Source organism: Bacillus rossius, chromosome 15, assembly GCF_032445375.1.
Source record: "Bacillus rossius redtenbacheri isolate Brsri chromosome 15, Brsri_v3, whole genome shotgun sequence".
Lineage (NCBI taxonomy): Eukaryota > Metazoa > Arthropoda > Insecta > Phasmatodea > Bacillidae > Bacillus > Bacillus rossius.
The window spans coordinates 9,223,688-9,251,240 of record NC_086342.1 but is presented as its reverse complement, the minus strand read 5'-3'; the positions used below and the strand labels follow the sequence as shown (position 1 = coordinate 9,251,240).

Sequence of the window (27,553 nt, the reverse complement as noted above, 5' to 3'; positions counted from 1 at the left end):
TAGGATTTCAGAATAGCCAGAGAAAAAAATGTCTTAAAATTACCTAAATTTGTATTTAATCTACTCACACTGCACATAACATCCAACCACCAGATTTTTATGATTCTACAAGAAATTCATTGATTATATTAAAATATTTTATTGGTTTCAGAAACAATCTTTTTTGTCGGCAATATTAATGTAGCAGAGGGGCGTAGCCGGGGGGGGGGGGGGTGGTTAGGGGTTCAACCCCCCCCCCCCCCTTAGCAAAAAATCTTTAATTAATTTCTTATTCATCACTCAAACAAATTTCATATTAAAATTAATAAAAATTTTTTTACCATTACAATACTTAAATTTAAGTACCGAAAACTGCTAAAATAGCACTATTTTACACCTTAAAATCCAAATTTTCCCGGGGGAGGACCCCCGGACCCCCGCTTTAATACCGGGGGGGGGGGGGGGGGGGGGGGGCATGCTTCTTAACACCCCCCATACACAAATCCTGGCTACGCCACTATAGCAGACAACTGGTTTTCCGGGGGGGGGCACTTGCCCCTGGTGCCCCCCCCCTCCCCCCCTCGATCCTACCACGGGGGCTGACAGTACATGAAAGAGGGTTTACGGGCGGACGGTATACACCGGAGCAACTGTTCCCAGCTGCTGCTGCTCCAGGAGTCCTGGAAGGAACTGTTCCTGCTGCACCTGGCCCAGTGGTCCATCCCGTGGGACCTGTCCTCGCTGCTGGGCTGCAGCAAGGCGCGCGACCGCCTGCCCCACGACGACCTCACCAACTACGAGATCAAGACCATCCAGGTGCGACAACCTCCCTGGATCCTCCCACCGCGCTAGGACGGCGGTGCTTATTGGCCACGTCTGTGGTTTGAGCGCTCGGTTCACTAGCTCCTCGGGAGACCTAAGATGTACGTAAAGTTCTGCCATTCCAGATGACACCTGAATAATTCACCTTCGGCCAACTTCGGGAAAAATGAATTCAAATATTAAATATAAAAAGTGGTCGATTAGGTTAGCTACACTAAAACACTATGATGGACGGTTAGTTAGGTCACTATAGCTACATTAAAATAAACAAAGAAATATAAATACACATAGGTAAATAAACCCCCGAGGTTGGCCGAAGGTGAATATTCGGGCGTGTTCGGGCAGGGACAGAACTTGATGGACATGTTAGGCTTCTCTATCTAGCTCTTCACCGAGGCATTCAGGAATTTGATTCTCTGCCAGTTCAAACCCCCCCCCCCTTTCCCACCACCCTTTTCCCTTTTTTTTTTTGTTGCAAGTAAGAAACATGGTGGCCTTTGTCGTACACTGATTTCTCCACCCATCCTTTCCATCATTAACTCCATTCACATCTCATTACTCTTCATCAGAATTCATGACAATGATGGACACGATATATTATAATGATGTTAACCTTTTAAAGACGTGTATCAAATGTGTATTTTGATAGGACAGTTTGTTAATAATTTTAAAGTACTTAATTTATCATGACATATCAAAACATGCTGATTATAAAATATTCCAGTTTTATATAAATCATGAAATTTATCCAAGGCCCACCTGCATGAAGCTAAACTGACTAGTCTTAGGTGTACTCATAAGCCATCCATTGAGTCGTTACTTGCCCAAGTGAGTTTTACATTTACCTAACTACTGTTGTCGCCATCTAGTACGGTCGACTCATTTTGAGCCGTTATCGTAAGCACGGTTCTGAACATTACAAGAATAATTTGGGCTTATAACATATATACATTTTGTGAAGTTATATTGTGAAGTATAGACAATAGAAGTATAGACAATATAAGTATATTTAAGAAAGATAGCGGTTAGTACCAAGTTTTTATTTTTATTGAATTTGCGTGAATCTACTTAAAAAAATTATAAAACTATTTAATTAAATTTCAAGCTCTTAGTGGGCCACAAAAAGCACAAGTATTCTGATTACTGGAAGAGGAAAATCTGTGCTGCTATAGCAGTACCTACCATACATATATTATACAGTACATTACCTATTTTTTGTACGCAGGAGATCATGGGAAGGTTTCGCCAGCTGTCGCCAGACGGCAGCGAGTGCGGCTGCATGAAGGCTGTTATCCTCTTCACGCCAGGTAAAACCAAATTAATCCTATTCGAAAATACCGTAAAACGTGGTGAATAGGATCAGAGGGATGAATAGGATCAAAAGATTCTGACATATTTTGAAACATAATATAGCAGAAAAGAATTATACATAGAACTATTTAAACAATGTATAATTTTTTTCTGTTATTTTACGTTTGAAAATATAATGCTACAAACCGTTTTATGGTACTTTCCGAACCAACACCACAGAGGTTCACCGTTGGCTTCAAGGGTACTTTGTTGTTAAATTTTGCCACAGGGCAGCTAGTATAATCCTAAAATAGTCCTTTGATTACATTTCTGCTCAAATTTAACCGCTCAGTGATGATAAACAGTGCTCGTAGCCTGACTGGCTACACTTTTACAAGGCAACCTGCGTTGAAACCCAGCGGATCTGGAATCTGATTTCCCATAGGTCCATCACACTTGCCCATCTCACAGGCAGGTCAACTGAGTAGTGTTACTCTTGCCATAAGGGTGCCTTTCCTAGGCTACTTTTTTTGCAGTAATTTTTTTTTGATCAGATATCTGAAAGTACTGTATCAGTAACAAAGCATCGCACGACGTGGTGTTGACATTACAGGTGAAGGATAATTATCATTTTGAATTTAAGCTTTTGTTGCAATAATTTTGTTTTAAACATATACAATTACACAAGTCATACTTAATACATGTTTCACAAAACATTAAACAATATATATGTACAAAGAAGAATCTCTGTGGTTTTTTTTTTATACATGTCTTCAGTTTTACTCACTCGACCTTCAAAACAGAAGGCAGGTCAACTGTCTACACTGCTTAAAGCAGGATCTTGGTACTGCTTGATATTTTGCACACTCAATGTTAAAAATAAGACGGAAATTAATGTCTAAATCTTTGAACGCTCCAGACGGAAACTTTGCAATAAAATATTCAAAATAAATATTGAAAAAAAAGTATGTTTGCTGGTTCTCCAACAAAATAAAATCTATTATTAATGCGTGGTAAAAAAAAAACGTGACGTCATAACAAAACATTGATGAAATGATTGCATACTTTCATGAATAAAATTGAATCATTTTTATTTTAATAATAAAAGAATAAATACTTGAAATTATACTAGTAATCAGATTTTCAAAATGCAAGAATAATTAACCTTTATTGCCGAAATTATTGTTGAAATAAGCAATGAAAACCACTAAAACTTTTTAACTTCAACTTTATAGACAGTCGACGAAACAGTTCACATGTAGATGACTTGTAATTAATTTTTAAAACAACTGGCGTTCAGCTATAAAGTTTAAATGTAATTATGAACAAGTTTTCACATAAATAAACTGAAATGAAATATCTATCATAATCAAATATCTATCATCAATTAACTTATATGAATCACCATAATTTTTTAGTAAATTGTAACATAACCTATTATTACTGCACTCGCCGACAGCGTAACGGAACGACGAGTGTAACGGGACAATGAGCGTGATGGGACACGTTTTCGTGCGTGCAGCCGGCGTTCATCGATTTATCAGACGTCACGTCTCTGTGAATGAATCCTCGACACTTGGCGGAGAGCCCGGGCAACTGCAGCTGGTGCACGTGTGACAGAGACGCCGGGGCTGTGCGACGTGCAGCCGGTGGAGATGCTGCAGGACCAGGCGCAGTGCATCCTGGGCGACTACGTGCGGTCGCGCCACCCGCGCCAGCCGACCCGCTTCGGCCGCCTGCTGCTGCTGGTGCCGGGACTGCGGGCGGTGCGGCGCGCCACCGTCGAGCGCCTCTTCTTCACCGAGACCATCGGCGACATCCCCATCCAGCGGCTGCTGGGCGACATGTACCACATGGAGAAGTACACGTAGACCCGCCCCTCCCTCTCTCCCGGCAACTTTACAACCTCGTTCGCACTTCTCAAGCACGGACCGAGGTAATCGGGATCACTCGAAATCTGCAGGAATCACTTTTATTACGTGGATGGAACGCATGTACAGTACACAGAGACCCGGAAATTCTGCGAATCCGTCTGGTGTCAGCTACACTCTAAAAAAATTTGTACTTTTACAAGGGAAATCCTTGGAAACCCTGTTGCCAAAGATTATTTCTTTGCAAAACTACAAGGCAGAGCCTTTGCAAAATCGCACATGGTACAAAGCTCTGCCTTGTAGTTTTACAAGGGAAATTCTTGGAAACCCTGTTGCCAAGGATTATTTCTTGCAAAACTACAAGGCAGAGCCTTTGCAAAATCGCACATGGTACAAATCTCTGCCTTGTAGTTTTACAAGTAATATCCTTGGCATAACAGGGTTTCCAACGATTTTCCTTGTAAAAAATATACAAAAATTTTCTTTCGGTGACATGGACCGAGGTAATCACGACGACTCGAAATCTGAACGAATCGCTTTATCACGTGGATGGAACGCATATACAGTACCAGACACCCGGAAATTCGGCGAATCTGTCTGGCTTCAGCTAGAATTGGAAGCTTTATAATTGGACGGTCTCCGGGTAAAAGGTAACAAGTCAAGAAACCACTTTTTGCAGGAGAAACAAAAAACTCTTAGATAAAAATTGAATTTAAATACTTAAATTTTTCTTGCACTATTCTTTTATTTACCAACATAGTTCCCAATGATTAAAAATGCATTACATATTCTAAGTATACTTAAGAGTTTAAGTGACTTGTTCTCTAAAAATCACCAAAATGTGACTTGTTACCTTTTAACCGGACAACGTCCAATTGATCTACCTACGTTTGCTGAATACCTTAGCTAATCGGCACTACCTGATTCGCCTACTTCTCTCCTAGCTGGGCATCGTTGGCTCACGGTCGCAGAGGGAGGCGTGTCCTAATAAAACCAGGCCCAATCACGAGCACAGTGCGAGAGTGTGAAGGTTCGCATTGTAGCTTTGTGACCAAATGAATATAGGCAAAATTTTTCCGTACCTCTTGTCCGTTAAACATGTGGACTGTATTCTCATTTTGACCATAAGTGGTTTTGAAATGTCTCGAAGAACAAGGTACCAATAACAACGTTGCAATGTTCAAGCAACTTGATTGCGTGCAACACGGCCAGAACGGTAAAAAACGTGGCAGCAGCCAGTGTACAGGTGTGTGGATTCATCTTGATACAGGAAAATAACGTGAACTTTGAAGGCCCTTAGCGGTTACACACAGTGAAAAATTTTTTCAGAATAGCTGGGAAGAAATTGCAGTGGCATACCAACCCAGAATTTGTTTAGAGAGGTATCGGGAAACTGAACAAAACTAAAATCAGGATGGCTCAACTTGAATCTGAACCACATACGGGCCAAAGACTCACGCTGGATACAGACAAAAGCTATGCTGTAGATGATGTGCTAACCAATTTTTTTCCTTCTACAATACGGCAAGATATGTAACCAAGGTTACAAAACCTCGTAGCAATTCAAGTATGTCCTGCATCCAATTACAGCTTTACTTCATCGTTGAATCCCTGCTGACAAGTTTTTCAAGGTACCTACGTTTTACCTTTATTAAAAAGGTAAAATTGTATGCATTTATAGCTGCAGTGCGAAATTTATAAATTAACATGGAGATAATTTTCTGAAGAGGGTTTTACTGTAATCATTTTAATGAAAAGTGAGTGTTTTGATGTACCATTTGTAAGCAAACAATTGTTTTTCACACCAGCTGAATTCAACATTTGTGTCAGTTAACCGTAAGCCAATGTTAGCCTCCTCCGCAGATGATAATCAGCCTACACCTATCATTATCTATGGTAAAGGCTCAAACGGGAATGAAACAATAATTGAATTTTCATGTGAATGTACTGAAAATTTAATTCTTTCATTAGGGCTTTGCAGACACAGCTGAATTTTCACGAAACTGTAACGTAAACTAAATTCTTTGCCAACGTTTATTTAGTCAACAAAGAAAACTACATTACATGGTAAAAAGTTACTCCATCTTTCCTATTATGAAGAAATGCATTCAAGGTTTACATTTGAGGTTGTCATATTCGACAATGTCCGGGTACAAACAATTAAATTTAGGAATCAGGGCGGAATAACAAATAAATTCTTCAAATCCATTTTAAAAGAACTAACTTAACATCCCACACTGACTTGTCAACAAAACCAATTGAACTGGAACTTGAATATTTATATTTATTTATTTATAGAATTATTAATTTTCAAATGAATTACTTGTCAAAATTGAAAAATAATAATAATAATGTTTCAAGTTTCTGTATCAACTCAAGCACAACTTGGGCAATACTGACAATATTTTATAAATTAAATAGTTGATAAGAATTGTGGAAACGTTCTTAAAAATACCCCTCAGACGTGCCCAACCTCTTGCCAGTAGACGTGTTGCCAAAAAGGGGATGAACGCATACTAACTTAACAATCAAAATTTTGAATAAAGATACATTATACGTAAAGCTGTTCAAATGAGTAATTAGGGTAACCTATTAACTCAGTTACTAACATATAGTACCTACAAAACGTCCATAGTAATTTTACCCTTTCAAAAAAAAATGATTATACGATTACTAAAAAAACAGCACTGTCGTCTTTTGCAAAGCATACTGCCCCAAAAATCCCAGACCCCGCCCCAGTAATGCCACAGTATTAAACAGTAGCAAACTAGTACACAGTACATCACACACAATGGGTAGACCTGTTTGAATATTCTAATTTTCGAATACAAATAATACACTGTTCACATTCAATTCGACCTCGAATACTAAACACTTCAAAATAACAAATATGTATTCATTTGCTTACGAATACCTGACATAGCATACCTCATAAGTACGTCATAAACCAACGTTTACTGCTGAGATTAAATGTCATTTCTGCAACATAAATACTACCCTTTTTTGATGTTTAATGGTATTTAATGATAAAAAAGTGATGTTTTAAAAAAGCAACATGTATTCAAAGTTTTTTTTTCACTACTGTCCCGCTAAACATTAATGAAAAAAAAAAAGTGTAAACAATTCATAACACAGCATATTTGTCATTTCAAACTTGAAAACAAAATACTATTTTTTTTTTCACACGCACCAGGAAGTTGGAATAAAATACACAAACATCAAAAATTAAAGCCTGTAACACAACATAAGAAAAAGTACTGTTTTGAGTTTTAGAAGACTTTGCCAAAAAATAATAATACTCTTCATTTTTTGTAGATAAATAAAATGATTTTTTTTTTTTTAATGGTAACAGGTCTTATTATATGAATATCTCATGTTTAATGCTCTGTAATGCTAAAAAATGTTACTAAATATTTAAAAATTTGAATTTTAACTGAATTCAAATTGATGTAGTTGGTTCCCAAGGGGGAAGAAAAAGTATTTTCAAAATTACTTTACAATATTATTTTACTGAGCATTATTAAAGGAACTTTATATAGATAAAAGGCACAATATGCTATGACATACTTATCCATACCACCTGTAAATACCATATCATCCTCAGACTAGTCATGTATACATATTTATTTTAATGTGTGTACAAACAAACTATGTAATAAACCATATATGTTAAGATGGTTTAAGTGTTAATGTATTATTAGTTTATATTTATAATTATGATCTGTGATATTTTCTTCTGTCATACCAAAGATATGTAAATAAATATGATGCCAAACTGATATTCTGGCCTAAAACCTTCATGAATTGTACTATTGTACTATACATTGTACATAAGAGCACAGAGTGGATGTAGTAAGTTAAATATTAGGTAAAAATTAATTACTACTTAACTATTTAGCAAATGTTAAGTATAATATATAAGTGAATCATCTATATATATAACTAAAGACAAGATAAGAAAATTGAAGGAGCTTTTTTTTTAATGAAATGTTTGCAAATAAAGGTTTTCAATGCTTGAAATTGATTTAACTCAAGTCAGAAATATATTTGTCAGCAATTCAAACTTTTAAATATATGATCATCTCCTTCCTAGATCAATTCTAAATTTACAGTGATTAGTTTTTTCTTTCATACAAAAAAACTTACTGTAACAAAAATAATATACAGAGCTGAAATAGTGCTACACTTAAAGCTTAAAAATTTTGAACATTTGTAGTGCTGTAATAATTGTAACTACGTACTTCACAATAAAATTCTTAGCTCACTGATGCATTTTACATGCTTTACCATCAACTAAATATTGGAAAACATTTTTAGACATGTAATTGATTGACTGAGCAAATATCCAACCACATCAAGAAATTTCCAGCAATGATATTATGACAGTAAAAAAATTAAAATTCACAAAACTCTGCCTAAAACTGTCATTCTCATTTCGTCATATAATGCGTTCTAAAGAATACTTCAACAGATATATGCACATACTGAAGGTTATTCAAATTATTACAAAGAAAATTAATTCTGATAAATGTGTTGCATTCCTGTTCAAGAAAACAGTAAAAGCACTATCCAGAAAGGGCAAATATAAGCTTTATTATAAATTTATGTCAATTTTTTCCCCCCAATATGTCAACAATGGATTTTTTTCTAAGCATTAAATAGAAAAAATGTACCATAATCACTAAATATAAAATTAATTTATTGAAAGGTGAATACTTTTATTAAAGTGCTTACTTGATATTAATACATTACTAAATACCACCATCCAATCCATAATACAGCATAGGTACCCGCATAAGCTCTTAAATATGACACCATCAGTACTATGGCAGTAATGGAAAAGAAATTTGCTGAACTATTGAATGGCAATACAGTTTTAACGGAAATACCGAAGAATAAATTAAATAGTTTTAGCAAGATGTAAATAAAAAATTACTGATGGGTCAAATCTAATCCTTAATAGTGCCCTAAATCCACCTCTCAAATTGTAATCTAGCTGTTGAAGAGTCAAAAATAAAATTATGTACATGAAATTAAAAAGAGTAACTATGGTGTTAAAACATCAACCCTCACATGTTTGTTTCACTAACTAATTTTGCAGAATCAACACATGTCGTAGTTTTATTGTAAAATTACATATCAAACTTACAATATCTAGGGCATGGTAATGGCATAGATATGAAAAAGAAAACAGACCTTGTAAACTTCAGACTTGTTAGTGATGAATTTTTGAATATTTTTCAATATTTTTCTTTGAATCTTTTCCCATGAATATTTAATATTTTCAATACTGATGAGTTGAAGATATTAAAGTTTGATGTGGCCCATTTCTAGAAAAAAAAAAATACACAGTGTTACTTTACTGTTTAAAACAAGTTTGATATATTTTTAAAAGTGGCATGATCCGGCGGTCAAGACGAACTAATAACTGAATTCATCCATAAAAACTGGAACATGAATGACCCAATTAGTGTTGGACAAAAGAGAGTAGACTTACCAAAGCTAAACTCGGCCAAGTAAGCTTGAACAACTAGCGATACTTCAACCAAATTAAAATGATCATAATTTTTTCAACAACAAAAAAAAATTTAAATTGTGGAAGTAAAGCCGTACAAGTTTTCGATACTGAATAAAGCTTCCTGTAATTATAAATTCAATCAATCAAACTTTTCTTGTGTAATGAAGAAAAACTAAGGTACAAATTGCATTGGTATATCACTGAAATATTTACAAGACCTCTGTTTATGACTTCATATTTCACTTAAATTTATATTCAAAAGTTAAAATAATATCTGTGCAGTTAGAAGCTCTTAAGATTTTTTATTTTCACGTTTTACATTTAGAGGCATGTAAAGAAATTACACTAAAAAAAATTATTATAGTATTTTTTGTACAACAAAATTACAGAATGAAAATTTGCAAGATTATGGAGGTTGCCGACACTAAGCCACAAGTCACTATTGCCTATAGAAAACATAAATGGTCATTGAATAACAACGTAAGTTTCTTTTATATAAAAAAATAACTTTTGAAGAATAAAAATTAATCATTAGAATTTTAAATAATTTGAATCCTCATTACGCAACAGGGTTGAATTCAAACCCTTGTACATACCTGTTTGCTACACACTGATTGGCCCACGGTTTCCGCAATAACAAACACCCTTCTTTTTTTAAAAAAAAAAAAAAAAAAAAAAAAAAAAACTAATTGTGACTGCCACGAATACAGCAGCCAAACAAACAGTTGACACTGGACCGTGCATGCAGAGAACTATACGGAGTCAATCCTACCGCAACGTTGAATCCGCACATTTTTCCTGTTCTCGGCTGTGTTTTGCACGGTTAAAATAAACACACTACATCATGGTTCCCACTCCTTTTAGGTAAAAAAAAATTCAAGCACTTTTCAAGCACATTCAAGGACATTTTCAAAAATTTCAAGGACCCAAATATTATGAAGTAATTTTAGTACGTATATTTTAAACACGTGCAGAATTGTTTATTTTTTTCCCCTGTCTATTACTTACAAACAGAAAGATAAAAGCTTATCGGAGGAACAGTAACATTGCAAACTGGCTGAGTGTAACATTATACCGAACTTTTATCAGAACAAAAACATTGATGACCATAACTGCCGATAAAAATAGTACATAGAAGATATCTTATGGCATGCCGTCGAAAAATGGGGCATTAATCTATGTAAAAACTATTTGAACGTACCATAAATATCGTAAAATTTAAATTGCTGTGCCCCACTTTTAACTTGTCCTAAATAAATACAATGTAATTATAACTCTTACAAACAGTGTAAATTTTATTAAGCACTTTTAAGAACCTAAATGTTTTTTCCAAGCACTTTTGAGGGCCCTTGATTACTTCAAACCATTTCAAGCACTGTTCAAGGACTTTCAAGGAGCGTGGGAACCCTATACATGAATGCGCAAGGCCTTGTATTCAGCGATAATTTATTACGTGACCGTACAGACGGAAAGCGGACAAACAAACCCACGGGGATACCGGGCGTGACGGCAGACCGGGCCCCTCACAGGTCGCTGAGGTCTACGAGATCGTCGGCCGTGCCCTCGGGAGAGTGCCGCGGCGCGGCGGGGGAGGGCGGCCGCGCTGACGGCCGTGCAAACTCCAGCGCGGGCCAGGACCCGGACTCCGCCTTGCGCAGCTTCACCTCCAGCTTCGAGGGCAGCATGTTGGCGCTACTGCCGCCCACGTCCACAACCTGGGGCCCGACCCCACAACACCCTTCTCTGCGCCGCGCCTCAGTCGTCAAGTGAACACATTCAACCAGTGGCGTAGCCAGGATTTGTAGTATGGGGGGGGTGTTAAGAAGCATGCCCCACCCCCGTATTAAAGCGGGGGGTCCGGGGTTTCTCCCCCGGGAAAATTTGGATTTTAAGGTGTAAAATAGTGCTATTTTAGCTGTTTTCGGTACTTAAATTTAAATATTGTAATGGTAAAAATTTTAATATGAAATTTGTTTGAGTGATGAATAAGAAATTAATTAAAGATTTGGTGCTAGGGGGGGGGGGGGGGGGGGTTTAACCCCTAACCCCCCCCCCCTTCCTGGCTACGCCCCTGCATTAAACAAGTCATCCACATAAATAAAATAATTTTTTCACCGATTTCTCCAAGATTGAAACTTCTAACATCCCTGATTTTTTTTTTTTTAAATAATTTACCCCTTTTACAAATTTCTGAAAGAAATGAACAAAAAAAAAAATACAGGCTCCAACTGCTGACTTAGAATTAGAATTATATATAACAAAACTGAAAATTCAAACAGAACTTTGCATTACATAATTTTATAGCGTGTATGACTATACACTAAAAACTACATATAATGAACAAAAAAAATTATGCCCTCAATTCATAACGATTGGAATTTCCGTTGACTTTTCCAGGATTTCAAGCAACTTTCCATGACCAATCCCAACTTTTTTGATTTTCCTTCTTAAAGCAACAACATAATGAACAAGAAGAGAAACATGATCAACCTGAAAACAGTTTACAGCAACGTCCAACAAGTTTCCCACTCGCAAAAAAAAAAGTTTGGACCCCGCCGAAGTTGAACCCATTCACCAAAGAGGAAAGTACTCAACAAATTCGTTTTAAAAGAAATGCGGAGATGCCGGTGATACTCATGAAAATGCAGTACACAAATGAGGCTTCTGTGAATATTTTTATTTTTCCTTTGAATCGAATTACACTCTATTCACGAATATTGAATATTTTTCAAATCAAAATTTAACATTCAGTGAAATTTTCTTTTCACACTATTTTATACTAGAAGTCTAAGAAAAATTGAACCAAAATGCAGTAAAACAAAAACAGGAAAATACATGGAACCATAAAAAAAAAGGTGTAAAATGCAGTAAAGTAATTTTAAAAAAAATTGGCTTGCAGTATTATTTATACACAAACTAGAGTATTATTTACAAATTTACATCATAGTAACCTATTTGTTAAATACAAAAATAATGTGTGAATTATGTTGTAGGAAAAAAATCTAAATTTCTCAATAAAGAATTTTAGCCTCATACATGTTACATTTTTTATTAGGGGTGGACGGGATCCCAAAATTCGGGTTAAAAGTCGGGAAAAAAACCATTAAATAATTTTTTTCTTCAGGATAGTACTGTCCTGAAGTAAAACTGCTATTCCCGTCCACCTCTATTTTTCATATACAGTCAAACCTCTATCTATCGAACTCGCATGTATCGATTATCCGTGTTTATCGTATACTTTCTACGGTCCCGGCAAAATTGCCATACAAATACAACTAAGGTTAAAAAAGTCTGCTTGTACCGATGTTCGAATTATTGTTTTGTCCGCATTGATCGTACAAAATATGTGGTCCGGTCACTATAAATTATAATAGATGATCGTTTAACCATAAAGATTTTGCAGAAATAACCATTTCTTAGACAGAAACCGTCATAAAAACAGTAACGATTGTATACAGAAGTAGTAAAAATCACCTTAAATCTGCAGCCAAGTAATGGAGCACGTAAACATGAAGAAAAGACAAATGAACAACAACTTATGAAGAAATATGGATGATATACCATAACTACAGTACAAACCCAATTGTTATCTTATGATAATTACCGTAAAAAGAACTAAAGATTCTTTGTAGATACCATAATACTACAGAAGCACGATAGCTACCACATTTGCACTATAGTTACAGTACCCGAGATGATGTATATTTACCGTGATGGTAATACATTTATTTATGACATTAAAATTAAAGAACATCATTGAAAGAAAAAAAAAAGGATGTTAAATTTTGATATGTACGGTTGGCACATGTTGCTAAGAAATAATGCGATCTGAAAGAATGCAGTACTACTACGAAAAGTGAAAATGGTACTCGTGGATTTTTAGGTTATGGCAGTCTGTTTCGTTTTTCAGTAATATAGGCCGAAAATTAACAAGCGTATCGGAAGTCGGCAGAAATTCCGATTCAACTAAATATTGGCAAAATCGGCTTCTTCAGTACAGCTCTACATTTGATGACATGAGTAAACATATTTCAGACTTCAGGATATTAAAAAAAACTTTAATTTCCATGTAGGTTTATTGTGAATGGTTTTTTTTTTGCAAGTTAAATTGAATTAAGTGAAATGCTTCAATTTGTATTTATTTTTCAACCGATTAAACTTAAATGACAAGTAACTGGTATATTTCTGACACTAATTTTGAGGTTGAAATATTTTTTTTTCAAAATCTAAGAGTGAAGTCCACATCTATTGAATGTCCGCATCTACTAAATTTTTTTGTTGGTCCCCTGAAAAACGATAGATAGAGGTTTGACTGTATTATTTTTTTGTGAATGAGACCATATGATGTAAGAATATCTACTGGTACTAAATAATTAACACACACACACAATTTCAAATGTCTAATATTTTCCGAGCAGTCACAGACCCGGGCTGACGGAACAGAACGACGCGCAGCGACACTCAGTCACTTACCCCTCGCAGCTCGACGTCCAGGTCGAAGGAGCCCTCCTCCTCGGGGAAGAAGAGGTGTATCCGCAGCCGGACGGGGCTCGCCTCGACCTGGGACCGGGCCGGGTCGTACCTCTTGGCGAAGACCGACACCACCACGAAGCCCCCCGTCTGGTGCCAGTCGTAGCGGCAGCTCACGCGCTGCCTCTGCTCCGCAGTCTTCTGCCGGCAGCACGGAGGACACTGTGACACTAGCGCCAGCATGGACTCTGTGCCAGACGGGAGCCGTGATCGAAATGTACAATGGTGGGACCCAAAAAATATCGCATCATGTACTCGCAGCACTAGTTCTCGTCGCTAGGGAGCTGTTGTAACACCTCTACTCAGTCAGCCTGAACGGACGTCTGACGAGAACACTCCAGGCTTTGTGGAATTCCCGCAAGTGGTTCCTGCATCATGGCAACGCTCCACAGCTCTCAGTGTTTGCCGGTTTTGGGCCTCAACGAAGTCAAATACCACCTTGACCGATGCGCCCTATTCGCCAGATTTGCTCCCTTGTACTACTTCCCATTTTCCCCTGATGAAAAGGGACGTTTCGCCAATTATGACGTAAAACTCAACGTCATGTTTCATGCTAACAAGTATCAAAGAAGACGAATCTGAAAGGTACGGAATCAACGTTTGGACACAAGCATCTTAGTGCTAATGTAGAAAACTTTGAAGGAGAAAAATATTGCACTTGAAAAAAATATAAGAAAACACTTTTTATAACGAAATTCTGGTTATTTTTGGGGTCACCCTTACTAAATACTACAACCTATGCGAAAATTTCAGTGTGTCTGGACCTATGAAAAATATAAAGCAATTAAACGATCCAGTCTTAAAAGAATTCAATTGTGTGTGACGCAGAACAAATTAGTGAAGATACATATTTAGGAATAACTAACACTGGATTTCCCTTTCAAAACTTAAATTACACATAAGCAGACATACAGTATTACAATGTACATGATAGCATCAAATAATAAGAGGCACTGAAAATTCCTAGAATTATGTAACAATTATGAAAATCCAAACAGAACATTGCATATGCCATTTTATAGTGTCATTGCCTATACACTAAAACACTATTTAAAAAATTCCTATTATTCTGTCAAGGCGTTGGCAAACTTGAACCTTCAATATACTTTCCCGGATTTCAAGTAAATTTCAACTTCTCTGACTTTTTTTTCCCTGACTTTCCAGAAAGTGGACACCCTGGCAAAAAAAAACGACCTAACACGAAAGATGTCATTTATTCAGCACTTAACAAACCTCCTTGAGCCACACGTGAGAGCCGGAAGTGCAGCCCTCCTGCTCCAGGAAGGAGTTGAAGTCCGTGGTGCGTCGCTGGCAGCACGACCAGAACTTGAGGCCCTCGTGGAACACCGGGGTGCCAGGGTGGTGCCGGCAGGTGGCGGCGTTCGAGTCCGGGCCCTCGTACGTCTGCGACCAGAGAGGGGGGAAACGCCTCCGTAGCAACACCAGTCCTGGCTGCGCTATTAGTAGAGACCGGAAAAATTCGCGGGTTCATTTCGCGATAGGCTAGACTCCAAACTCGTACACCTTTATGCTGAGTCAGCGATTGGACCACCGTTTATCTGAAGGACTCTTAGCAAATGAAAAACCTTCAACAAAAAACGTATCAAATCACAAGCATCCCAGTTAACGCGTGTCACGAGTCAGTATCCAATGAGCAGGTGCAATTTGTTCTAGTACATAGAGTATCATGGAGTATATCCTAGAGGTCATTGAAACCGCGAATTTTTTCCGGTCTCTAGCTATTAGCGAAGTTCTCACATACTTCACACACCATTACACGAAAAAAAAAATTCAAATTCAACAATGCATCATTCTCGTAAACTATTTGGGTGTTTGCCAATGGAAGTTGAAAACTCAAGCTTTTAAAGAAAAAAAGAAGAAAAAAAAATATGTTTTAGTGAGAGAAATGCTCATAGCATAGCCCAACCCAATAACTCGTTAAAATTGTTACACCAAGGCTACCTCTCAATTTAATACCCTCAATGTATTAATCTAAATACGTAGGTAATGTGTGTTTGGTCTTGCAATGCAAATGATCGTTAAATTAATTATAATTTATAAACTAAATAAATTTTCTTTACCATATACCTAGTCAACAACAATATAATTTTTTTTTTTATGTAAAGGTAATCTGTAAAGCAGATTACAAATGATTTAAGGTACGCAGGTTACGGGGGGGGGGGGGGGGGGGTGAACAAGAACAGCAAATAACGGTGGGCCAGGCTCGAGTCAAAAAAAAGCCCGAGGGCCCGACGAATTCAACGAAACTCTCCTTCCGAGCACGGGAGAAGGGGGGGGTCGCTTCGCGTCGCAGGGACTCACGGCCTTGCAGCTGTTGTTCTTGCAGCTGGTGCCGACGGGGGTCGCGCCGTCGCCCTTAGCGTCCCCCGCCGGGTCCCGGGGGGACAGGACCAGTCGCTGGAGCTCCTGCGACAGTCCCGGGGACACCTCCGTCCGGAGCGTCACCTGCGGGACCAGGCGTGCGAGCGGCGGTCAGCGCCAACACCGGGTACCAGCGAAAACTGGCCATCAAGACTCCACTAACCTTATCCAGTTTTCTGATTGAATAAATAATACTTTAAAAAACTAAAAAAAACACGCTTTATATAGAAAACCAAACCAAAAAATAGAAAATAAATTTTAATAATTTTTGAATTATGAATAGTGTCAAAATTTTTTATAAATAGGTATAAATTAATAATAGTGTAAATAAGAAAATAATGTATTTTATTTTAAAAAAAAGTGTGGGGTGCAAACTATTGTTCTTGATAAAGTTTTGACCTAATAAAAGAATAATTTGATCAACTGGACACACACTTTCAACATTATAATGACGCAATTGATATATTTTTTTAAAAACAATTTTTTTTTTCAGCAAAATTTTGCAGAGAAATAACTTGTTTGATTCGTTGAAAGTCGCAGTTTTGATTTATAATTTTTCACCGTCTTTACATTTTATTCACAAAATTCCTGACGGTGGGAGACCTGTGCTCACCAGAGGGGTGTCGAACGAAGATCTCGCCAGAGGCTCTGGTACGGGCTGTCTCGGGGCCTTCACTTCTATCACCTCGTCCGCAGTGGACTTATCGACCACCGGCCTCTCCGGCTCGGGAGGCTTCACGTCGCTGTGGTAGGACCTCGTGCACCCCTACACAGTCGCACACTGCTCCGCATGAAACACATGGGCCCCCCACAAATCTCCAAACATCCACAGCTAAAACCATTCACCCAAAAGGCACCTGCCTAGCTCAAGTTACTTTCCAGATGTGACTTTCAACCATAACCTATCTATACAGCTAGAGTCACAATTATCAACCGAGTCTGACAATTTCACATTCATCTGTCAATCACGTGACCTCAAGCCAATCAGAAGGTCCAAAAATTTCCATCCATACATCCATCGAAAGCTTCCTAAGCTTAAACTTTCAATGGCAGATGGATGAAATAATAACCTCCAAAATGTTAACAAGGTACTGCCAGGAACCTTTACTATCTTAACACGTTTTTAAAGTTATTTGTTTGGTTAGCCACATCCATTAAAGGTTTTTTTTTTACTTATTTTCAAAGTTTGATGTTTGATACCATAATTTACTGAGACTAAAGGGTAATTAATTACGTATAGTAAAACTGAAAATATATTAATAAATATCAGAGAAAATAAAATTAATGAGTTATAAGTGCTTAACTTTCATGATCTTCTATCTAATCTACCTACACACGAGAAATTTTCACTGTTTTAAAGCCTTCTAGTCTGTTGGCTGCATCAAAATGGAAAAGTTTAGACGGACGGACAGACAGACGGATGTGAGAAATTATTGACAGTACACCTTTAAGCTTTAAAATTACAAGGCTGTGCCTAAAAAATAAATGGTTTGCCTATAACAATTAACTTTTTTTTTTGGCCAGTGGAATAATTGGGGTGAAATTACAGATTTCAGTGGAAATGAGGATGTAATAAGTATTCACAGAATTTTCTGTGTGCACCACAAGTCTGGTCAAGTAACATGCAATTTGACAGTTCTTAAAGGAAGTATCAGTGGTACCCATTTCACAACTGTCACTTGCATAATAGCATAATATTTGTGTATGAACACCGACAACCACATGAAGTTGTTTACAAACATAGCGGCAGAAAGATATAGAGACCACTTATTAGAAAGTAAAAATTTTAAAAAAGTTAAATGACATAGACTATATCAGTGTGTCAGCATGTAAACAATTGCTAGTAAAACTAAAAATTCCACATCAAACAGAAGAATGGGAACTGTATATCTATCATTACGAACCTACCTTTATGTTCAAGAATTCCGTGAAATCCGTACATTTTTTCTTACAACACGACCATCCCTTGTAAGCATCATGGAAAAATGGAGCTCCCGGATGGAACGTGCAAGAATCTGTAATAAAAAAAAAATGAACACATTACTACAAAGTTGTTGAATATTTATTGTTATAATCACTGATCACATAAACTTATATAACAATTATACATCATACGGAACAATGGCCTCATTGTGCATACTTATTAGAATAAAATGAACAACAATAAAATTAATGAACTTGGTCGTCTAGAAAGTTCTAATTTGAAGGTTAGTATCTTGGCATTCACACTCGTACCTGGCTTGTTGTCTCGAGGATCGAATTTCTGCCCACAGCCACGATTATAGCAATTAGACAACGACGTGTTTTCACTGGGCATAATATTAGTATTCAGCTTGATTAGAATCGTATCAAAACTCCCAGACAATTAATGGTAGTATACTCGTTGCTACACAGCTAGCACTCGCAAATTGTGCAATAAGTAAACATGCACCAGTGTTGACAACCTCGGAACTTGAACACGTGCTTAGAAACATGGAGGTAGGAATTATCAGGAGACGTCATGATGTGTCGTAGCTCACTTTTTAACCTCACCATCGCCATATTGTTCTGCCCAAAACATTGCGGAAATAGTGATTGACCATGTATGATGATAGTTTGTAAGTATGAATTAGAATCTCATTCGTTAAAAACAGTCGCTATCATTTAAATCTGTTTACACAATGCAAACACTACACTGAAGCCAATATTTGGGGCGTATAATCAACATGGCGTAACAATTATCTGATGGAAAAAAGGTCAGCCCCTGCTTAGAAACATCTGTTTCTGGGGCCCTATTTTTGACGCTATCGGAATAATCCTTTAAAGCACGGTCATATAGAAAGGTATTTCAAATGTATTCCTATCCTTTGCCTTGGCGTGTCTCGTCCGCTTAGTGAAGATCCTGGCAGCCAATTAACTAATGGCATTATTAGTAGTTGAGCCCATTACTAATATTGTGTTAAATGTAAGTTTCTAAAAAAATTTAAAGATTACTATTTTTCTTTTTCATTCGTTCGGGAGCTTGGTAAATGCCTTATCTGTACCAACGCTTTACAATTTGCATTGACAGTTAAGTTGCAGTAGTGATAAAAAAATGCCTCGCTTTTGTATTGCAGCTGGTTGTAATAAAGTTTTTTTTCCCCCCTTCGTGCCTAAGGTCCCGGTTAAAAGAAAAAAATTGCTAGCTGCAATAACAGAAAAATTAGATTTGAAATCTTACTTACGTTAAAAAGAAATACTGTATATCAAACAATTACATTTGGAAGAATTGACATTTTCTTGAAGATTAAAATGTTTAGTAAATGAATATTATTGATTTAAATATGCAATAAACATTCAAAACGTGCTTTCGTATGGGAGATCACAGTTAGTTTGGGATCTGCATTCTCAATACTCAAACTATTAACTGACAATTGTGGCTTAGTTATTGCTATACATTTAACCCATATAAACCTCCCAAAAATTTAAAAATACTAAAATAAATCATGTTTAAACTAACAGGGTTTTTAAAAACTATGCCCACTTTTATACTAAACTTCAATTTAACACTATGTTAAAAATGGAATTTAATACTACTCCCACCATTAGTTGGCAGGGCGTCACGAGCTTCAATAGTGGACGGATAATAAAGGGAAATGGCCAGACCTATAGGAATTTTCTACTTAAATCCAACAGAGATGTGGGTATTTTTCATTCCTGTTGTTTGACGATATTTGCAATATCTTCTACGCTCAACTTAGTGGTAACCAGATATTTCCCAAATCTCTGTTGGTAACCAGATGCAGACGACACATTTATATGCTCCTTGGACGACACAGCCTCCGAAGAGAACGCTCTTTGGGCATAAACACACGAGTTGTGTGTGTTGGTTTGAAAACTTGAGACGTGGCGTTCAGGGACGTGCTTTATTCGAAAAATTTAAAGTGCTGTGGTTTCTTTTGAACCACATATAAATATATTTACGTGAGAAATTCAAATGGAATAATGGCAGCACTAGCAAAGGCTTGCCTGTTGTCGCTGTGTGTTTGGGGCATCAGCGGATTTGTGGAAGACGAATCTTGCTATTCGTATGCTGGCGGTTCAGTGTACCCTCAAGGCACCGGCCGTTATTTAGACCACAAATTACAGTGGACTAAAGCTGTCAGTAAGTTGTTTGGACAGTACGTAAGCTGTGCAATGTACTGTTTGTAGTTAGAATTTCGTAATAATTTTTTTTATTACTGTTTATAGTTTCCAAGCCGGCTCCCGCTTGGGAAGGAACAGCGGTTGTGAACGGAGAGATAAAAGAACTGAAACTAACCGACTTCAAAGGAAAATATCTCGTATTTTTCTTTTATCCTCTAGATTTGTGAGTTCTTGTGCATAGTAGAGGATCTAATATATATTTTTTACACTAATCCAGTTTGTGTATCCTCATATGTTAACTTTGGAGTTTGTACTGTCCTGTTACAGTACATTTGTCTGCCCCACGGAAATACTCGCGTTCAACGACCGGATAGAAGAGTTCCGTCGTATCAACACTGAAGTCGTAGCATGTTCTGTCGACTCGCACTTCACCCACCTGGCGTGGATGAACACCCCCCGGAAGGAAGGTGGGCTCGGCAAGTTGAAGATACCACTCCTGTCGGATCTGACGCACAAGATATCCAAAGACTATGGTGTATACCTTGATGATTTGGGACACACATTAAGGTATACCATGTACAATTTCTATCTTTTGTCTTGCATATATAATGAAATGTATGAATACTAATATTATCCTGCATTAATCAATAGTGCATTCAACGTACTATCACAAATACGTAAGCCTAGATTGACAAGCTCAAATACAAGCTGTTTCGAAATTAGTGGTTCATAAGTTAGGAGGTAATAAATCACAACTAGACAAGCACAAATCACCATACGACATATACTCAGAACTCAATTGGTAAAGCACTGAAGGGCGGTATCTGTTGTGTTACGAAATTATGAGAAACTAGACAGAAACAGTCGGAATGTCAGTACACCAATAGGGGCATGCCGCAGAATTTCATTTTGAGAAGGAGGGGGAGTATAGAACCACTTTGCCTGCTGTTTCCTTTCAAATTACTCCCTTTTGTTGGTGAGAATAATGAATTATATAATAGTTTTTAGTAATTGTTTGGGGGTGTATGTGTGTGTGTGTGTATATATATCCCTCCCCCCACACTGCATATGCCTTTGGACACAGATGAATTTCAAGAAAATGTTTTATTCAACAACCTAACAACTACACAAATACCATATTAACTGCTCAAAATTGTGGCAGCTAAAGTAACGCAAGCTTCAGACAATCGATGTAATGACTGCTGTGCACTTTCTGCTTCCCTTGTATTGCTGTCTGCACACCCGTAGTTTTAATGCATGTCTGCCTTATCTCTATTCGCATACAAGTCCACCTCTTTGGGAGTTTCACTAAACAAATGACAACAGTTGCCATGAAATGTGTGTTTATGTAATTTTACAGGAAGTGCAATCTATCACTTTGCCGGTTGAGTTCGGAGCATACATAGTATGGTGACATGTGCATGTATCGTTAAATAGTCAGATACAGTACGTTTTATTTCCATTCAAGGATCAAAGTGGCACATTGGTAAGAACCACTCTCACATTCCAGAGGACGTGAGTTCTAACCTTGGTCATCAGACCATATATGGATTTCAGTTTTCGTGAAATCACTTCAGCGCAGATTGTGTCGCTGATAACCTTGCTGCAAGCCCAGATAAATCTTGAAATATATTTATAGCACTAGGCTTCTGAGAATACTAATTATTATTATTTTGTTTTAAATTTGAAACAAATTTTGAATTGACTATCGCAATATTCACGAATATTAAATATTTTTCTGATCAATTTTCAACATAATGTGAAAATTCTTTTAGTAGTTTTTCTTGTTGATCTGGTTGCATACATATGATAGAATATTATTAATAAACTTTAATCATAATCAATATCTTTTTTTTAAATTTTGGCGAACATATATAGGTTGTTGTTATGTAGGCCTACATAAAGTTCTTAAAATGTTCCAGTAGTTTATAGAAGTTTCTAAAACAATTCCAGAAGAAATAGGTAGGCCTACTTCGAAATCTACCTACGCCTGTAGGATGTGCCATAAATGAATTTTTTTAATTTTTTTTTATCTTGTAATGATTTTGCTGGAATTTTCTTGATACTGTGCATTTTTGTCAGGGGCTTGTTCATCATCGACGACAAAGGAATCCTGCGGCAGATAACGATGAACGACCTGCCGGTCGGCCGCAGCGTGGACGAGACCCTGAGACTCGTCCAGGCGTTCAAGTACACGGACCAGCACGGAGAGGTCTGCCCGGCGGGGTGGCGGCCCGGCCAGGACACGGTGAGCTCCCCGCGGATCTGCGCCAGGGCGTCGCCCACGGTCCGGGAAGTCAGGGAAGTGGCTGGACTTGGTCAGGGAAAAGTCAGGGAACTCACTTGAAATCTTCCTGGGGGGCAGGGGAATAGCCAGGGGGGGGGGGGGGGGGTTAGGGGTTCAACCCCCCCCCCCCCCTTAGCACCAAACCTTTAATTAATTTCTTATTCATCACTCAAACAAATTTCATATTAAAATTCATAAAATTTTTACCATTACAATATTTAAATTGAAGTACCGAAAACTGCTAAAATAGCACTATTTTACACCTTAAAATCCAAATTTTCCCGGGGGAGAAACCCCGGACCCCCAACTTTAATACGGGGGGGGAGGGGGAGGGCCATGCTTCTTAACACCCCCCCATACACAAATCCTGGCTATGCCACTGATGGGGGGGGGGGGGGGGGGGGGGGGGAAATCAATGAAAATCCAGTGGTAGTAATTTGAAGGGGTAATTTTAATCTCCATTCTGCCATCTTCCAGATTGTTAAAAGAATTTTTTTCAGATGATGGACGTTTAGTGCATACCAAGCTGTGTTGGCGATCCTGGCATCATCACCGGATGTTAAGTTCTTAGCTGTTTTTTATAAACGTCGCTGACTTGGCGCACGCGCAGTTAATAAAAACCAACATCTGTTTCCACACTGAATCGGGGTGTACCTACTTCTCCATTAGCTTTTTTTTCTTCAAATTTTGTTTCTGTCAGTATTGTGCTTTAAAATAATCATTTCGATGGAGTAGTTCATTGAAGAAGTAATATTGTTTACTTTTTATCAGAGAAGTTGTATTTTTGTCTATGTTAACTCAGGCTGTATTGAATACTACTTCAATTAAATTTGTAGATTTTTTTTTAAACCTTACTGTTTTTTTTTTCTTCCAGATTATTCCAGATCCAGAGGCAAAAAAGAAATTCTTCCAGAAGCAAAAAAATTGATGCTTTTACCAGGGACACACAACCTGAAGCCTTGTCAAGAAACATCACCCAGTTTGCCAAATAAGCTCTCTTCGTATGAAGTTGGTGTAAAGTTTTCGTTAAGATTTTTTTTAGTTATTGGTGCTTACCACATGCATTTCGAGGATGTCAAGTGAAATATTACCCCAACCACCTTTCAATCAGAAGTTGATAAAGTAGTTCCATCAAACCTTTTTTGTGGCAAGTCTACATTTAGCAGTGGCTTAGCAACAAGACACAGGGACACGGCATTTCCCATAAATTACAAATGTTTGGAAGGCACAAGCCAGAATTTTTTACATTGTAAACCAAGCATTTCTTCATATTTCAGACTTTGTCTGTCCCGTCCAATAGAGGTCTTCTGTGACAAAGCTCTCGATTTTGTCTCCCTCCCTTCTGTCTTCTTAACACTTTGTGCAGATTTCATGATTAGTGAGTTGCTAATTAATGTGATCATTGTATAAAGTTCTTAATAATGATTTTACCTCCACGATTCCTATTACTCACTCCCAAAATGCGAAGTGGCAAGAGGAATGTCTCCTCACCATACTGGTTACGCTATAAGTTATTCTAGGTATCAAGACTATCATAAATGCCAGCTATAAAGTTCAGATAATTATTATTGACTGGGTGAACATTGGTATGTACTATATGTATATTCTTGCACTTACAGCATTTTATAATTTTTTTTTATGGTAGTATGTACAATGACAATAATTGTGGTGATGCTAAGTCAGCACTTCGAAATTGGATGTACATCAGGTTGGCAATAAGAGAACTTGTTTTGTCACCTAGATTATGACATTTCTAAGTTCTGCATACACAAATCTATTATCAGAAACTATGTTAAGTTAGCTTGTAAGTTGTCTCGAGACTTTCATTTAATCACTACAGAAGTATGAAAAGCATCACAAAAATAAAATGTTATTAAGTTTATGATTACAAGAGTTATCATTTTCTTGAGAGTTACTAATTATGTTTTACTCTACTTAAAAACAAGTTATAATTAGTTAGTTTATAATGTTCATGACTTTAAAATCATTTGTAACTTTTTTTTTAAGAACTTGAATGGTTAGAATTGACCTATGAGAATGATATAAAATAATTTAGTGAAATTAGCTGAATTTTTATAAAAATATTTTGTTATTTAATGGTTGGTAATGGGCCAATAACCAAATTCTACTGCACTTGTATTACACTGTTGAGAAGTAAAATATTTGAAAATTTCTGATTGCTTTCATATATAATTTTAAAGAATTTTGACAATAAATATCCACTACCCCACATGCAATTGACATATTTATGGCAATTATTGCCTTAGAAGTTACACCTCTGTGTTTCTTTCGTTAGGTCAGCTTTTAGTTTATCAAGTTTGGGCCAGCTTATTTTGGCAAATTGTCTTCGCCATGTATCTCAAATATTTGTTCATGCTCCTTATTTATAGAAACATATGTTCATAGTACACAATTGTAATATAATTTTTAAAATGGTAAAAGTTTTTTTTTAAAAAAGGCTTTAGCAAAAAAAAACTATTGTATTATTTGGAATTCAATTTTTTTTAAAGTGATAGTTTAATTAATTATTTAGTCAATCGAATAAAAACCATGAAAATGTAACCCTTCAGACCAACAGAACAGTTGAAGCTCTAAAGGTTTATTATTTTTAATTATTAACTATGCTATAATAATAAACTAAAAAAAAATCCATTAGATAAGTTATCACTACAAATTACAAAGTATACAATACCAAAATGGTTGTATCTGATGCTTTGAATTTTGCACAAGGTTCTTTTATCCAATAGTTCTAAATCTTACTACACATTTAGGTTATTGGCCCATTACTAGTGATGTTGGAAGTTGTAGTGAAAGTACAAACACATATGTGGGCCAAGAACAATTTCAGATTGTGGAAGACTGATAAATATTTGCATTTTTATATAAGCTTTAATTTTCAATGAACGAATGTACACCAATGTGAAACTAAAGTGATTTACGGTACTGATGGTTCTTATCGGTAATTTTGTATCAGTTTTGTTAGGTGCTGTAATGTTTAAATCTTAAATAAATGGATTATAACTTACAGGGTTTTTCTACCCCCCCCCCCCCCTCCAACCTCTTCAAATTCCATTTTCCTTTATGTACCATTTTATTGTGATATGTATTTAAAATGAAGTTAAAAACTTAACTCTAGCAGAAAAATTTCATTAAGTGAAAAATTATAAGATAAATAAATTGGATTTCAGGTTTTCACTGTTATTGTCTGTTAAACTAAATTATTTACTATAATATAATGTGATCCAAACTTTTTAATTATGAGTTTATGGAAAATACTTTATGGATTGTAAATCACAATTCGAGTAGGTACATAGCTCTTTAAAATCATTTAAATAATCTATTCCATATTTACCAGACACTTTCTGTTGCCACTTTGATCAGTAATTTACATGGGTTTCTCTTGAAACACCATGCCGCAGTTAGAAGAAAATCCCTGTATCTCTGACCTGTCACACCTGTGCAGGGGTTCTCAGGAAGCCCTGGACTAAAATGGCATACAAGACACATTCAAAAGGCAGAACCTGTAGCTGTTCCTAATAGCAAGATTCAGATTTGCGATTATAATGTGGCCTTCCTTTTATAGTTTCCACAGTTTTCGTTAAAAAAAATTAGCATTATATTTAGGTAAATAGGGTTGCAGTGCAGCAGGCATCTTCAGGATTGACATTCAACCGATTCCCAACTGTACTTGAAATAATTATACAAAACTCCTAAGATTTTCCTACACTTCAGGGCTTGATGCCGGTTCCGCCCGTCCTCCGGGAGTCATCAATGTGGGTCGGGGCTCGGCCTTAGTGGCGGGGGGAAGGGGATGGCTTGGCTGACGAGGCTGTTCTCACCCTGTAGCTGCTTCCCCCAGTCGGCAGCTCGCGGTGGCGCCTCTGCGTCGTTCCTCCCGGCAGCTGACCCCTCGCGACTGCTGCTCTGGTCTCCGGAGCGACATCTCGCTCAGCGTGGGTGCAGCAGTCGTCAGGGCTGCTCTGGTCGAGCCGGCGGGCCCTCCCCTCCCCTCGACTGCCGGAGGGGGGAGGGGGGGAGCAGCGACAGACACGCTCTGCCGTCGCCACGCGGCAGTCGAGGGAACCTAGTTGCCGCATCTTGCAAACTGACGATTGTCACTTGTCTGCACGCACGCACACACTGGGCCGCTGCACTGGCATCGCACTGGCTCACTCCCGGCGCACACGGACAGAAGGGACGGCGATGGGCAACAGCGATCTTACCGACTGAGGAAAGTACGACTCACGTCAACCTTATTTTTTTTTAAATTTGTAATTCCTGCCATGTTAGTTACACTCAAGAAAAAAAATTACAGAAAAATAGCAGCTCTTCAGATTTGCAGCTTTCTTCAGTGAGCACTTTTGGCTCTTCATTTCATTCAACTGCATCGCTTGCTGCAGGTGTAGCAAAAAAAAGAAATAAACTCCTGGAACCATCATCACATTTGATTATTCTGAACACTTGAAACTAGGTTTCCTTCCACCTAGGGCAGGGGTCGGCAACCTGCGGCTCGCGAGCCACATGCGGCTCTTTGGATGTGAAGCTGCGGCTCTTTAGATCCGTGCCAGAAATACTGCATCACCAGGTCATTTATACAGAAAATATTTGTTTTTTATTACAAACCAGTAGTAAGCCTGGTTTTTTTTACACGCTTGTTATATTTTATTAACACTTTGAAGGCTGCCGACGTAATATTACGTCATTGTGTGTTTTGGTAAAAATGCGATCGACGCAATATTACTGCGCAACTTTATTTATTCAAGTACTGTT

At 37.4% G+C, this 27,553-nt stretch overlaps 3 protein-coding genes across 7 annotated transcripts in view; 2 read left to right on the top strand and 1 right to left on the bottom strand.

Moving 5' to 3' along the window:
• Positions 1 to 3,962, top strand: part of LOC134539631 (protein dissatisfaction-like) — a 29,910-nt gene extending 25,948 nt beyond the window's left edge. Inside the window, exons 7-9 of the mRNA XM_063381816.1 lie at positions 640 to 795; positions 2,027 to 2,108; positions 3,712 to 3,962. Coding sequence (XP_063237886.1) covers positions 640 to 795; positions 2,027 to 2,108; positions 3,712 to 3,962 — 489 coding nt within the window. The remainder of the gene's footprint in view (positions 1 to 639; positions 796 to 2,026; positions 2,109 to 3,711) is intronic.
• LOC134539602 (cysteine and histidine-rich domain-containing protein morgana) lies at positions 1,316 to 18,823 on the bottom strand. Of its 5 annotated transcripts, none has more exons than XR_010076341.1 (9): positions 18,628 to 18,806; positions 18,301 to 18,407; positions 17,006 to 17,158; positions 16,333 to 16,476; positions 15,244 to 15,414; positions 13,954 to 14,151; positions 10,967 to 11,195; positions 9,159 to 9,292; positions 1,316 to 3,923 (listed from the first exon to the last, which is right to left on the bottom strand). XR_010076341.1 is itself a non-coding variant. In XM_063381775.1 (8 exons), the coding sequence occupies exons 1-7, from the start codon at positions 18,707 to 18,709 to the stop codon at positions 11,004 to 11,006; spliced, it is 1,047 nt and encodes a 348-aa protein (XP_063237845.1). In that variant the 5' UTR covers positions 18,710 to 18,823; the 3' UTR covers positions 8,273 to 9,292; positions 10,967 to 11,003. The 5 variants fall into 5 exon arrangements, 3 of the variants coding, with proteins under 3 accessions (XP_063237845.1, XP_063237847.1, XP_063237844.1); XR_010076340.1 differs by having other exon boundaries at positions 10,971 to 11,195; XM_063381775.1 differs by lacking the exon at positions 1,316 to 3,923 and having other exon boundaries at positions 8,273 to 9,292; positions 18,628 to 18,823.
• Positions 18,824 to 20,152: 1,329 nt separating this feature from the next.
• On the top strand, positions 20,153 to 25,808 carry LOC134539253 (peroxiredoxin-4). Its single transcript, XM_063381071.1, has 5 exons — positions 20,153 to 20,515; positions 20,602 to 20,719; positions 20,824 to 21,063; positions 22,579 to 22,744; positions 23,658 to 25,808. Exons 1-5 carry the CDS (start codon positions 20,356 to 20,358, stop codon positions 23,709 to 23,711), a joined length of 738 nt encoding a protein of 245 aa, XP_063237141.1. The 5' UTR covers positions 20,153 to 20,355; the 3' UTR covers positions 23,712 to 25,808.
• The last annotated feature ends 1,745 nt before the right edge of the window (positions 25,809 to 27,553 follow it).

Excerpts from the sequence above, each read along its gene's own strand:
- LOC134539602 (XM_063381775.1), bottom strand. The coding sequence starts at position 18,709 with ATGCCCAGTGAAAACACGTCGTTGTCTAATTGCTATAATCGTGGCTGT. Across the intron at positions 15,415-16,332 it reads AGAACAACAGCTGCAAGGCC|ACGTACGAGGGCCCGGACTC; the intron begins GTGAGTCCCTGC and ends CTCTGGTCGCAG. Across the intron at positions 14,152-15,243 it reads CTCACGTGTGGCTCAAGGAG|AAGACTGCGGAGCAGAGGCA; the intron begins GTTTGTTAAGTG and ends TGCTGCCGGCAG.
- LOC134539253 (XM_063381071.1), top strand. The coding sequence starts at position 20,356 with ATGGCAGCACTAGCAAAGGCTTGCCTGTTGTCGCTGTGTGTTTGGGGC. Across the intron at positions 20,516-20,601 it reads ACAGTGGACTAAAGCTGTCA|TTTCCAAGCCGGCTCCCGCT; the intron begins GTAAGTTGTTTG and ends TACTGTTTATAG. Across the intron at positions 22,745-23,657 it reads GGCGGCCCGGCCAGGACACG|ATTATTCCAGATCCAGAGGC; the intron begins GTGAGCTCCCCG and ends TTTTTCTTCCAG.